The following is a 14,302-nucleotide window of genomic DNA, read 5'->3' on the forward strand; positions in this document are numbered from 1 at the left end:
CCGCGATAGGATACGCTGAATATATTCCAGTCGTCGCTGCTTTATCCTAAAATGCATTTTGTTAGAAAGTTATAACGTACTATTTTTTTATTCATTTTTTATAATCAAGATAAATTGGTAAAACATGCATTTTAAATTACAGAAATTTTACTTTTAAAAATTACAAAAGTTATCAAATTTGTCTTTAGTACAATGTTTATTATTAATAGAAAGAGTATCAAATATTTTCCAATCTTTTGCTTTTTATAATTACTCTTTTTACATTTTTGATATATGAAAAATATTAATGCAATATACATATCCATTTGCTAGAAAATATATAAAAGCTTCTAAAACATAAATTTATAACATATGGATTTTCTGAATATGTAGACGGGCCCAAAGGCACAAAACTCGATTTATTTTTTCCGTTAACTTTACATTGTAATTTAGTGTGAAATATTTCCGTTCCATAGCGGAATTCCTCGTCTCGATGATAGCTAATCGCGTTGCACCGGATGTTGTGAAGATGCCGCGGCTTCAAAGGGCGCATAAGCCCTGCGCCTAAACGCGCTCTAATCTACAAAATTATCCGTTTCAGACATAACGTACATCCTTGATATTCTGATACGCGCGGACCCAACGGGCCTCTCGTGTAAAACGCGCGAGTCTGCATCGATACCGGGTGTGATCTGCCGGCACTTAAAGTGCATAGATCCATTGAGCGCACGTGGTCAACGTCCGTCTCGCGGTGTTTTTTAACTAGACACCCCGTACAAACGCGCGCGTTACTAATCCTCCAATTGCCGTTAAGATACGCCTGAAAATCGGATCGATCAGGCCAATTCACCATGCGAATGTCTTTACAGATAAACGGCATGCAAGGCTGACCGCAATCTGCTAACAAGAAAGTATTCGTTTTTGTTTTCATTTTTGTCGCGTTTTATTTATTACTAGTATTTATCACGCTTATTATTTATTATCTGCTGTTTGTTATTCCATTCATTAAAATTTATTTTTGAGAATAATTTTAATTACCTTTTAGTATAAATATTCTGAAACATTGTGGAAAAAATATTACTGCAAGCGATTTTCAATGATTTAAAAAAATTTTTATGGGAAAGTGATAAGTTTTAACGAGCATATATTTTACGAGTTGCATACATTTGCATATTCATATTTCTGAATACGACGCAAATGCTTTCGCTCACGTTTGGCGACGCAGATTCTCATATGCATACACCTGACGTGTCTTAAATGATTTAGCAGAAACAAAGCGTGACCAGTCTTTACTGATTGCATGCCAAATTAGCATAAGATTGTAAATTTACTCATAATCGTGACATTCAATTAATATCATCTTCACGCCGATGGTTGCTGATTTATGGGTGAAATTTAGAAATATTCTATATACCGCTAAACATATATAATTTTTTCAAATAATGTACTGTTTCTTACACGATAAATATGTAAAATATCATCATTACGTTGAGGATGAACCGTGTTTATCTCAATAGATAATGTACAATACTTTCCCTTTACTTACCGAGAGGCCGAAAATACTTAGCCCCTTAGTGCCGACGTCTATGAATGCACTTATGTTCACGCGAACGTTTACGTGCTTGCAGCCGCTCGTGCCAGTTTAGCGTGCCTACCTTTGACCGTCTTACGCGTCATGTTAATGACGAATACCGTTCTAATGCGATGGGCAGTCCCGATTCAGCTCATTAAGCGTGTAATAAGACGACCGAAGAAAGGAGAGATTGTAGCATTAATGTTTCGCATAGAAGTATGAAAGGTTTCTGAAAAACTGCAGAAAAAAGTTAAATGCACATTATGTAGAAACGTCGGAAATGCATAATTTTATAGATTAAGGCGCTATTGATCCTATAATAGTTTATAGCGAAAAAAGGCAAGTATTAAAATAGAAAAATGATTTGGAGAAATTTTATTCAGATACTGCTAAAAGATATCATAAAGTTCATCAATGTTATATTTAAAGAACAACGTGAAAATTTTAATTTAATGTTATAAATTGTTATTTCTTAATTAAAAAAATCAGTACTTTTTATTTATCTTAAGTTTGAAGATTTTGCGCTATATAAGATGTCCCAAACCAACTGTATCACTCGTTAATAACAGATCATGTGAGGTCATTTGGAGACGAAAATCAGACTAATCGTATTATCGGTTAATAGCAGATTTCTGAGATTTCTCATACAGTAAAAAGATATAAAAGTCAATATGCGACGTACCTGAGTGCAATTTTAACAATTAATTAATCAATTTTAAACATTTTGCATTTGAAAATTACTATCTCGATATTTTACTATAAAGATTTTCGTGTAGTGCAAAATCTTCAAACTTAAGATAAATAAAAAGTACTGAATACTTTAAAGATTGAGGAATAACAATTTATAACGTTAAATTAAAATTTTCACACTGTTCTTATAAATATGATATTAATAATTCCTCTTTATTTTAAGATCTTTTTAATTATTCTAAACATGTAATCAGTTTGATGGATTACGTTTTCTTATTAGCGTGTGACAAAAATTTATTATTATCTTCTTCCGCAATGCAGAATTCCTAGAATTTCAGGCACGGTAAAATCGCGTAGCATTGAAAGAATTCGGTAACGCTTGTTCCGCGGTCGTTACTTTTCTCGTACGTACTCGGCTTTTCTCGGAAAGCGCCGCAACGTGTGGTATCGCCAATAGTAATTAGCGATGTGGAGGATGGCGCCTTAGGCACGCGTCGGGCGACAAGTCGAAAGGAAATCGAGGAGGTTCTTTTTGCAGCCTTCTCCGACTGGACCCCGTCGGCGGCGCGCGTGTGTGTGTGTGTCTGACGAATGGACGTGCGGATCGTGATGTCAATTACTAAAGAAGACAGTCGCCGAGCGGACTGTCACTGGCACCCGGTTGCAGTGACAGCGGCACGCGCCTTAACTCGCGTTCGCAAGATCCGCGAGAAGCGGCTATAAATTCTTTACCGGATACCTTGAACGTTTCTTGCCGTCATTGCCTGCTAATGTCTCGTTGTCTCCGCGAAACTGGATTTAATTAATCTCAGCAGTGCGTTGAGCGCTATTCTGCACTGAATAGTAGTGAATTATCTTTATTAGCTGAGGGAGGGATGCTTTGTTGCCATTTATATTGTACTAAATATGCTAATTAAATATACATTAATATAGCACAAACTTCAGAAGTTTCACAGTTTCCAAAGATCTAAAGATCTAAAATTCATAAATACCAAAAGGCCAAAGTTTTACAGTTTCGAAACTTCGATAATTTAAAAATGTTCAAAAAGTTTCAAAATTCCAAGATTTAAGGCCACAAAATTGCAATATCTCGAACATTTTAAGTCTATTTATATCATAAAATTATTTAATTTATTTCGCAAATTAAATTAGAATATAGAGGGTTTCATAAAATTTGCTGAAAACAAATTGCATCTAAAAATACCGATTTAATAACTCTCGGTTCTGTAAGTGCATGCATGTAAATGCATTCTTCCGTATCATGATGCTGCATCTGCGTGATAAGCCATCCGTGCTGCCATTAGGCGCACGATAATTTTATTTACCGGATTCTCATTACCTTCTATGGTACCTGGTAAGCCTCCACTGGCACGGCCGCCAAGATGAATGACGTGAATGCACTCTTAGGTCTCATTTGCATCCGAGAAGGACAGTTCATGATACACGGCGAGATGATTTATCTCAATTTTAATCGGCGTGCGCGGAATTAAATTTTGATTCTAATTTACGTAGCGTAAATGTATCTCTTTCTTCGTATGTATATGTTAAAAATCCACAATTCAAATTTTGGATGATAAAAAATATCAAGATTAATCACCTTCAGATGTAGAATCTCGTTGAAGCATCTGATTCGCTAACAATAAATTATTAAGCTATTACTGATTATGGTTTCTCAAGGTTCAAGTTTCTTAAGATCGCGAACATTCGGAATTCAAAAGGTTTGGCCAGATATCGCCTCGCGGTACCAAGCTCTAGAATAATAATTGCAGCAATAATCGCGCTTTCCGTCCGGCGAGCGAGCCGATTGCTCTCGGCTCGAATCGGATTTCATAGAATTTCCGCTTGGCTTCCGAGAGAAAGAAAGAGAAAGAGAGAGACTCTCGTTGCAATATCGATCACGAGGATCGCGGTAGGTGTTCCACGCGGGGTATAATAATAACCCGACTTAACAAGGGCACGGGAGTTCAGGTAGGCGCTCTCCGATGGAATCGGCGGCCACGTAGGTAGGAAGTCGAGCAACAAATGGGTAGGTGGCTGCTGACTGGCTCTCAGCTCGGCTGGCTCTCGACCTCGTCGACCGCCACGATTAATACTTCCATCGTGCATTGTTCCTCGTCACGTAAATCTCCGGCCGGTGAGATAAGGCACCACGGAAACCATTTATAAGGCCGATTTATATCATTACCTACGGCTCCGCGATTGCTCCGCAAATATTCTCGCGTCAGCTGATCGTCTTACCGTTTCCTCCTCTCGCAACCGTCCGGATAATGGCGATGGCTAGCCACTAACTGGAACGATTGAAACAGTTATGGATATATTTGCGATTCAACTCTTAGGATTTACGGAATCAATTGCGCGATTGCGCGATAATTTATTCTGCATAATAAGCTACTTTATACGCTTGCAGAAACTCGTGAAATTGTACTAACAATCGTGACGGAACAGTTATGACGGAAAAGAGTTTGCTGTCGCAGCAAAATATTTAGGTTTTACAAGCATAACGAAAAGACTATTTGTTCGAGATCATTTTGCTGAATCTGTAAATTATTTTGCTATAATAACAAATTATTTCGCCGCAACGGTAAAATGTATTCGCTAGTGGTGGAATGTTTTGCATTAGCGGCAAATTTGCTTTAGCAGTGAACTCTTGTTTCCGTAAAATAATTTACTCAGCAGGATTTTTTAACAAAACAGGAAAACATCGAATAGTCGTTTGACAATGTAGTATCACATCGAACGTGCAGTAGCGCCGACAGTTTCGCTGCTGAATTCTTTCTTTTCCGTGTATACACAAAATTATTCTAAAATAAATGAATAAATAATTTTGCTGCGACATGTTTTTTTGCCTCTCTCAGCTAAGAGAGATTGGAAAAGATTCAAAGTGCCGCGCAACAACTCACGCTTTATACTTTTTTTTTCGTAATCTCTTTATCTCACCTGCCCAATTAATATCGTTTCGATCTCCCGATAGAGAAGAAGGGAAAGTTGATTAACACCGTGTTCGTCAGCGTTAGTCACCGCGCAACCGGTCGTAAGTTGCATTTTTATAATCTACATACGATTATTCAGTCTATAATTTCGATATATAGGTCAATGTCTCGGGTCCCGCAATAATGTATCAATCGTACTTCATCTCGTTTCAATCGTGCGTGGACGTTCCACTTTTGGTAGATTAATTTTTCCCTCCTTCCTCTCACCCTCTCTTTTCCCGCCTTCCTCTTTCTCTCTCTCTCTCTCTTATCTCGTTTTGTTTTATTGTCATCTCGCGTGTCTCATTTCTTACAATCTACATATGGTTTTGCGGGTCAATGGTGCGCGGACCGCAATAAAGTATCAATCATACCGCCTCATCTCTCGGACCAACCCGCTCCGCACCGGGATGCTGCGCGCCGCGTGGTGCCCAGGTGTGTTCCGCCTCGCGAATATGAAGAGTGCCAGCAGCCTGGTGACACACTTCCCCAATTCTCGCATTGTTCTTCATCCGTGTGCACGTACGAAATAAATCTCTCGGGCGGGTGGCGAGGGAGGAAGAAGAAGACGGCTGGCAAGTCTGCCGGCTGGCTGGCTGGTCCCTCTGGCCTCGTGACCGGCTCGTAATTGCGATTGCTTTTCGTGGGAGGGCCGGTAGATAATTGATAATTAAGCGCGTGCCCTCTTTGCCCCTGGCGATGAAGCAGGGGGTTAAAGGGGCGACGGAAGATCGAATGTAACGACGCCGTTTGGAATCGGAGTGTGCCGGATGTGCTTCAGCATCCTGGTTTTTAACGTTGCCCCAAGAATTATACTCCAACTTTTTTCTATCTTCTGCAATTTAATTGTTTATCACGAATCATATTTTGCAAACCTGAAACTATGATAATTATATATTTCAGCAGAATTGATTTATTTCAATGTCAAATATATTAGATACCCCTCTTCTCTTCTTAAAACCTTTATAATTTGAACATTTTATAATTTGAAAGAAGATTTATACTTGTCAAAATTGATTGCGTTTTTTTTAAATGTAAATAAATTGAATCGTAATTAAAATTAATATCGTAAAAATAGAAAATATTAAGCTTGATTGAAGTGAATTGACAAGTGTCCAATTCTTCTTTGGAATGCGCACGTCTTAATTTAATAATTTTTATCTCTTTACTTCATTAATTCACATTATTCTCACGGCTGTCGGAGGTTTTTAAAAATGTTTCTACAAGTCGTTACACTCGCGGTATGTCGACCAACGACGAACAGTCTCGATTCCGACGACGAAGTTTCGACATTGAAATTCCATTGTCGACCGGCTTATCTTAATTTCTCAATGGTGCACAAGTGTGTAAACAAGCCGCGTCAATACATAGCCGAGTATCTCTTAAGATCGCTACAGTGGTAGCTTTCCTTGTTTTTCGGAAAATACAGTTGCCGTATCGGAGAAACAAAAAGAGATGAGATAGCGCGTTATTTCAAAGTGTTTTCGCGACGGTATTTATGAACGATGCGCTAAATTCTCGTGAAACAAATAAAAGTTCAATTAAACAACAGGATCAATAATGTTAATAATGTTGCGCTTGTGCGCGTAAGATATGATCGAAATAACTAAATGTTTTAATTAAATATTAATGATTCTGTTTTAAATTTTATCACAACACATATAGAAGCGGCTATAGATTTAACTTGTCTCAATACAAATATAAATAAATTAGCATTCCTATATCTTTTGCACGGTCGAAGATAAAAGCAAATGTTGACAGTTTAGCGCCAATTAAGATTGTTTGTAAGTGATATCTGATAACACAAGATACCGCAAAATAACAGAAAATGACATTTGTTCTGATAGAGTAAAATGTAGGTTTCGAAATTACCATCTTCAGATTTCGCTTTTTGAATGGAAAAAAATGCTCGGTCTATTTATGTATGTTATCCGATGTAACACTCCGATTGATCGTAGCGCGTGATTCGGAGTGTTACAGCGATTATTTAGTTTATTGCTTTACCTTCTCCTCGTCCTCCTCTATTCTTGGCGTCACTCGACTATAAGTTACTGTCTTTACTATCTTTCCTTGTTTTCGTCTCGGCGGTGTGAACCCGGTAGAAATCCTATTGTAAATTGTAGTAAAACTACGAGTAATAACACTGTAACTCATTGTCAGTGGCCGGGCAATAACGTGGCGTCCTGCGGCGTCGAGTCGGTTGGTGTCGCTTTCGTGAAAATGTGCATTGTCGCGCGAGGAAAAAGGTACGTCTCGGGATACGACGATTCACGTTCATAGTTCTGCCTCTGCACTACAAAGATGTGTAATTAGAAAAGAGAAGAAATTATTTTGAAGATGAGTAAGACTTCTTGTAAAAACATATAAATATTTCGACAACGTAGAAACAAAAGCTAAGCACTTTATAGGTATTTCGTATTTGCTGTAATAATTGTAATTATTCCACTGGTACCAAATCTTAAGACCAATTTTTTTATCAAATATACCTTTTTTAGAACAACAGTATGGATGAAACAATTTTGTGATCTCAGTATTTAAGCTTTTTTAATATAAAAAAATCTTACATATTTACGAGAAAGAATTTTTAGCAGATTTTTTTCGCATCTCGTATGCCTGAATCACGATATTGGAATTCGAAGTTTTGGATACTTGGGAATCTACTGGTAGAGATCGAAAGCGGAATGCCATTTATGCGGAATATGCGACCTTATAATCGGGGGAGCATTATTAGCCGACGATATTGGCGCTATTCATGAAGGCGAATAGCCGGGGATCGTTATCTGCGGCACGAACACGAAGAAACATAACTTCGTCGTCGGAGCGATCGTCGCTTATCCGGCGGGATCGCGTAGGTGTTAAAGCGCGCGGTTCTCGCCCACTTGAATCGATTTCGAATGGACAGGCACGATCGTTTCGTCCTATCGGGTGTTCTTAACTGTCGTATCGTTGAAGAAGACTGTCGATCAAAAATTATTGCTTGCATTTTATTCGCCTTAATAGCTTTCGAAAGTTTGTTAATGAATGTTAAGAAGTTTCAATTCTTTATTTAATTATCTTTATTTAATTAATTTATTTAATTAATTTGATATAAAAACTTGTATATATTGGTTCAATTTGGAAAATGATGCTTATAAATATTTGGATTTTTATTTGCTGAAATATTTTAAGAAATTCTTTTGGAAATAATTTTTATTAATATTAATAAAAATTTGTGTTCAAAAATATATTATATTTTGCTATTAAGTTTCATTTTAAAACTCTTTCAAGTCTACCAATTAAAATTAAACGTTTAAAATGTGTTTATATCCGAAATTATATGTCAATTGGATTGTTACATACGAACTTGCTTGTTTATTATGTTTAACCGCGAAGAAATATGATGACAGTGAATAATTGCGGTGTATTTTCACGAAATTACGCAGTGCAAAGTGCATTAAGGCGTTGCTTAATCAAGAGGTGTTCTGCATTATTTCATAACAGGACGAATCACGTTGACGGCGTTGTGCAACTCGCCGCCGATGCATTCGCGTGACACGCGTGAACGCAATTCCGGCATCGCGTTCAATTGCCTCGAATACAATCGATCAATAAATATTTATGAGCGGCTCGTGCTTGTCTCACGACACGTCAGATGCACGCCTGTGTCGACATTTTACGTCGATGACGCCTCCTCTCGAGTCCTTCGCGACAGATTTGGTACTCTTTTAAGGTAATCAACAAACCAGATTTCTCAAGTGCACTTTTAAAGTGCAAGACGTAAAATGATAGAAACTTGAAAAATGAGATTTTTACAATATACAGACCATAAATTTTATTACAAAATTCTGTAATTTGATAATGTCAAAATTATAGTTATTTAATGCTTGGGATTTTCTATAATTTTATAACACGAAATGTCGAAAGATGTGAAATTTAACAACTTCGAGATTTTGTTACTTAAAAGTTTCAAACTTGCATAATTTGGAATGCGTTCAAGGATCCATAAATTTAAGATCCATAAATAATGTAATCTCATAAATCATGATTCACGCTCGGTAAATTCGAGTCGAATTTTTATTCGGGTAACCGCGTAGTTTTTGATACGATACAAGTTTAATGCCCTTTCTTACGGCGCGGGTTATCAGTAATTTTTACGAAGTTACCACATTGCGTTGTGGCAGCGTGAAAGGAGCGCACTCGCTGTTGTCGGAGTTCCCGCGGCGTTTATTTACGAGCACGTTACACGCAATGTTAATTCGACAGATTTGACCGTAAATAACGCTCGTAAATACGCGCGCGCGTACCAAGTATATATTTATCTCGGTCTATAAAATTCAGTCTCTCGCCGGATGCGCGGCAGTTTAGGTAATGGTTGAAATTTACGGACGCGACTTGCGGAATCAACGTGTGGCGAATTCTCGGCGCCTTCGACACTCTTTTTTCGTAGTCATCAAAAACAGTTTTAGTCGCGTGCGTAGATAGATGCACCCTGAAGACATTCCGCAAGTTAAAAATACGAAATTCTAAAAAAAGTTTTAAGCAGGAAGTTTGATGTGTATCTAAATTTCTCCAAGAGTCTACTAAACGTATATATTGTATTTTCTTCTAACGGTCTGCGGTCGACTTCTGTTCACCGATGCTGTCTAGAACGCTGGAATATTATTTTACCTTTCAATATGCTAAGATGTTGAAGAACGGGGATGTGTCACTTTTAATCCGATTCTCGATTTTTGACTGTCATAGTGATCGGTCGTGTTCCATCGATTGTTTCAGGAGAACGGCTGCCTGTACTCGCACATACGATGGGGCGAGGCCTTCGTCGTGGTCTACAGCGTGACGTGTAAGCGGAGCTTTCAGGAAGCTCGCGGACTTCTCAAGCAACTCGCGGATCTACGCCTGCCATCCTACTTCACCGCCCTCCTACTCGGCAACAAGCGAGATCTGGATCATGCACGGTAAGCGTAAATCACATTGTTACAAATATGATTAACGGTCTCGTAAGAAGCGGGCGTGTACCACGGTAACGTTTGATTATCCTCAGCTGATATACGGCTAAATATAAACCAGCATACGCTTTTTTGGGACATCATAAAAACCGTAATTATTAATAAATCAATGTGGCGTAATTTTATGTTACTTTATCGTCGCGAAAGAAACAATCTTTTCAGTTTTGTATCTTGAATTTTGTTTGTGTTTCGTTAGATAATTTATGATTCGCGACAGAATTCGAGATGGAAATCTATTTCTAATTTTATGTAATAGAAAACATTGGGAGAATCAGAGCACACATATATCACTATTATATTTTGTATTCTGTATTCTGTATCTATTTTGTATTCTTCACTATGTATTCTGATTTTTCAAACGTTTCTCATATCACACAGATATAAAATTTGCATATAAAATTCTAATTCCATCCCGAATTCTGTCGCGAATGATAGATTGTTCAAATGGTTTTCACAATTGATCGCAATCAATCATAATTTTGTCTGAGTTATAACTCGCTGATAGAAATAAATAGAACTAAATGGAACTTTTAAAGGATCCGACGTATCCCTCGGTATCGCCGATCGATTGTATTGCTACAATTACCATTGCAGTCTGTGTTGAATAATCGTTGTTAATAGATTACACGACTGTGTAACACGACGAATGTTGTGTTGAATAAATTTCCCGTGACAATAAAATTAAAAGAAAGAAGGATGTTGCTTATTCGTAAGTAATGTCGTGCTTAAACATGACCCATTTTTACCCGCGGCCTCGCAAGCCTGGCACACTTCGTCACGATTGGCGTCTTAAGGGGTCCTCACACGGTCGATATTACTGTTACCATCCCAAAGATCTCGTTAATTAATTTCGATCTCTTTCGTCGAATTTCATTAAATTGGGAGAGCTATATACAATTTTTTTATTTCAATATCAGATTTAAAGAGAAGAATATTTAACACTAAATGTTGTAAACTTGTAAGAAACGATGTGCTCTCTCGCTCGAAAAAAAATGTTCCTTAAAGAACAATTAACCTTCAATTCGATATAGAATCTGTCATGAGAATCAAGTTCACTGATCTTTAGGCTTTATTTAGCGCTAAACGTGCGTCATAACGCGCGATGCCGAATCTCGTTCTCCGAATTAAGATTTATCGGGTAGCGGAGCTCATTCGACGGCGCGATACGGATCGTATGAGGGCCGCTTAAGTGGCTCGGCGCAAGAATTACAATATCATTTCGCATCGCGCGATCGTCGATCGCCGACTTCGTGTATCGCCTTCGGCGAATCGTCGATTATTCGATCGATCTCCTTTTTTTTCCCAATCGTAGTCGTGTTTATCCCGCCGATCGCACACGCGCGATTTGCCGCGCACGCGTGTACGTGTGACTGGCCTATTAATTCTGCAGTTCACTTTCCACCTGCGAGTAACAGGATCCTCACCGGCGTTTCCTAGACGAGATGAGATTTCGCGTGCGCCACGCGATTCGCGTTTTTTCCAGACGGCACCTCGCGATGTCCGACGTTTTATTAGACTGTTCTCCGGCGTTTTTATTGTCCCTCTTGCACTCACTATCGTTTAGATCGGCTGTTTATTCGCTTAAGAGAAGACGAGGGTTTTTTACAAGTTACAGTCTTTAAATATGCGCATAGACTTATACAAAATCTTTGCATTTTTGAACGCACCTAAAAATAATTTAAATATTTAATACATTTTATTATCATTTTATATTATTGATTTTTATTACATTTCGCACTTTATATTTTTGCGACTTGGAACCGCCAAAGCTGTGAATTTTGAAACTTTTTATGTAACATTCTTATCCGGGGAGGGGCTTTTTGCGACGCGAGTAAGTTTTTTGCCGGCACGTTTTCGCAAAAACCAGTTCAATGAACCGAACGTTCGATCGGCTACACGATGACAGAGTGAGTTAATCGGTCGACTGGTACGTCAACTCCGGTGAACGACTCATCCAAGTCGGTCAGGCGACTTGAACAGGTAAACAGATCGGGCGAGGCGAAGGATCACGTGAACGATTTCTAGACTCGACCACTACCGGGTTTTTCGAATCGGCGGCATCCGATGCCGACACTGTGGTCTGCACTGTTGCGCCACGTGTCGTGTTTCACGCATCGGCGTCGGGATCCGGCGGTGCGACACATAAATACGCGGATAAATAAATGCGTGTCATCGCAGATTAAAGGGAATTAAAATGCAAAAACGTTTATTAAGCTGTTAATTTTTCGATTTTATATCATGCTTTCCGAATTAAGTCTTTCAGGATTGAGTTGATCAAATTTACACATATAAATATTCAAAAATTTCAGAATTCAGGAGTTTAGAACTTTCTATTCTAGAATTTAAAAGAGAGAAACATGTATTTTAAATATTAAAGGAACTCATAAAGAAGATATCGATCTCTTCACGACGGAAATAATTCAGTAATACGATGTTGGCGGTAATTAGCGACGCGGTCAGTCTTTATAAAGCGAGATAATTTCTTGCGCGTTTGACATAGAATGTATTTTTTCGCCGCGATGTGAAAATCAGGCGTTGTGGGAAAAATGTAGCTCGTTAAAGACGCGCGATACAAATAGGTGTGGCTTGCGTGCAGTTTCTCAGGCGTCAATACATCTTGTTGCATTTTATGCAACCAGTTGCTCAAAGTGCATCATTGCGTTGCGTGATTCGGGCGAGAGAAAGCTAGGAAATACTAGTACGCGTTCGCCGTTTTTATCTGTAACTTGAATAAAGAGTGTCGGCGGCGGCTCATTAACCTTGTCGGATCGGTGCGGCTTCTCGTGTATCCGTTGAGGATAAATGCGCGTTAATAGAACGGTGACGTGTGTGCGAACGCGAGAATAAATATTCGATTTCTTCGGGATGCATCTCACAAATTTATTTGGATAATTGAGAGTCGATGGATTTTTAAACGCGTACAGAATGCGAAGTCTGTTGTGCTTCGATTTTTTCAATTCTTATATTTAATTAATTTTAAATGACATTGTGATCTTACTTTATTTAGAAAAAAAATTTTTTTTAACAGTGAAATATCTTTAGTCTGACAAAAAATAACTAAAAAATAAATAAAATATATTTATGATATATAAAGTTTTATAGAGTCATTAAAACATTAATTAATTGTTATAATATTCAATTATTTAGGTTTGAGAATTCCTTAATCTAAATTTTTAAAAATATATGATTGATAACCGGAAGTAATCTTAGCTCTTTCCGTTAATAAACCGTCTTTTTCATCACATATTACGCTTGCAACGCGAAACTTTTTTCGGCATCTCTCGTACGTTTAATTGCGGAAAAAACACGTAGATGAACAAGATTTCAGTCGGTATTCTCTTCATCGGACGGAGAGGAATTTCCCGTGCAAATCCCGCAGGAATGCGGACCGTCGTTAACGAAAACACGCTCCTTTTCTCGCCTTACGAGCCACCTTCTCGCCCTTACGTCTCCTTTATGGGCTTTGCATACCGGGGGAAATCTCACCGATGATCTAGTAACGACGGCAACGCTGCAATTACACGATGCTACTATGCAGGATGTCTCGAAAAGGTGCGCACCATTCGTCAGGATGCTGTTCGTGAAGGAATTCCAAGTTTCTCGTGCCTTATCTTTTTTAAGTTAAAAATTCTTTCAAGGTGAATGTATAATTATCGGTATTAAATGCAGCAATTAAGAGGCTTGGCTCGAACCTTATGCCATGGCTTCTACAATCCTACCGATTTGAAAGTCCAAATATCCGAAGATCGAAGTGATTCAAGTTAGTGACTCGAATTTTAAAAAATGGAACGTTTCGGCAGTTTTAAAAACTATACATCTCTCTATCTAATCTGTTCCAATATGCTGAATGTCAAATGTAGGCAAAAAAGGCGGAGGCAGATACAATAGAATTTGACTTGAGAGATGTAGTCTCGGCATTTCAGCCTTTCAACCTCGAGTCAACCTTTAGATAACGAGGATGACGAGGCTGGGGGTCGAGCGAGTTTTACAGGGCAAGCATGAGCGCGATCGATGTAAAGAAAACATCGTAGAATCGCTGGGAATTTCGTGAGGAACTAACAAAGGAAAAAGACAACGGGGCGTCCTGATAGCTACGGGCGAATGTC

General features: G+C 38.4%; 1 protein-coding gene across 2 annotated transcripts in view; it reads left to right on the forward strand.

Moving 5' to 3' along the window:
* Window positions 1-14,302, forward strand: part of LOC105675691 (ras-related and estrogen-regulated growth inhibitor-like) — a 74,164-nt gene that overhangs the window by 18,393 nt on the left and 41,469 nt on the right. For both annotated transcript variants that reach the window (XR_010891348.1, XM_012373002.2), the window contains exon 5: window positions 9,964-10,145. Coding sequence is in view for 1 of the 2 variants with exons in the window: in XM_012373002.2 (XP_012228425.1) it covers window positions 9,964-10,145 (182 nt within the window). In the remaining variant the exon portion in view is untranslated. The remainder of the gene's footprint in view (window positions 1-9,963; window positions 10,146-14,302) is intronic.

This window comes from Linepithema humile, chromosome 7 (genome assembly GCF_040581485.1).
Source record: "Linepithema humile isolate Giens D197 chromosome 7, Lhum_UNIL_v1.0, whole genome shotgun sequence".
NCBI lineage: Eukaryota > Metazoa > Arthropoda > Insecta > Hymenoptera > Formicidae > Linepithema > Linepithema humile.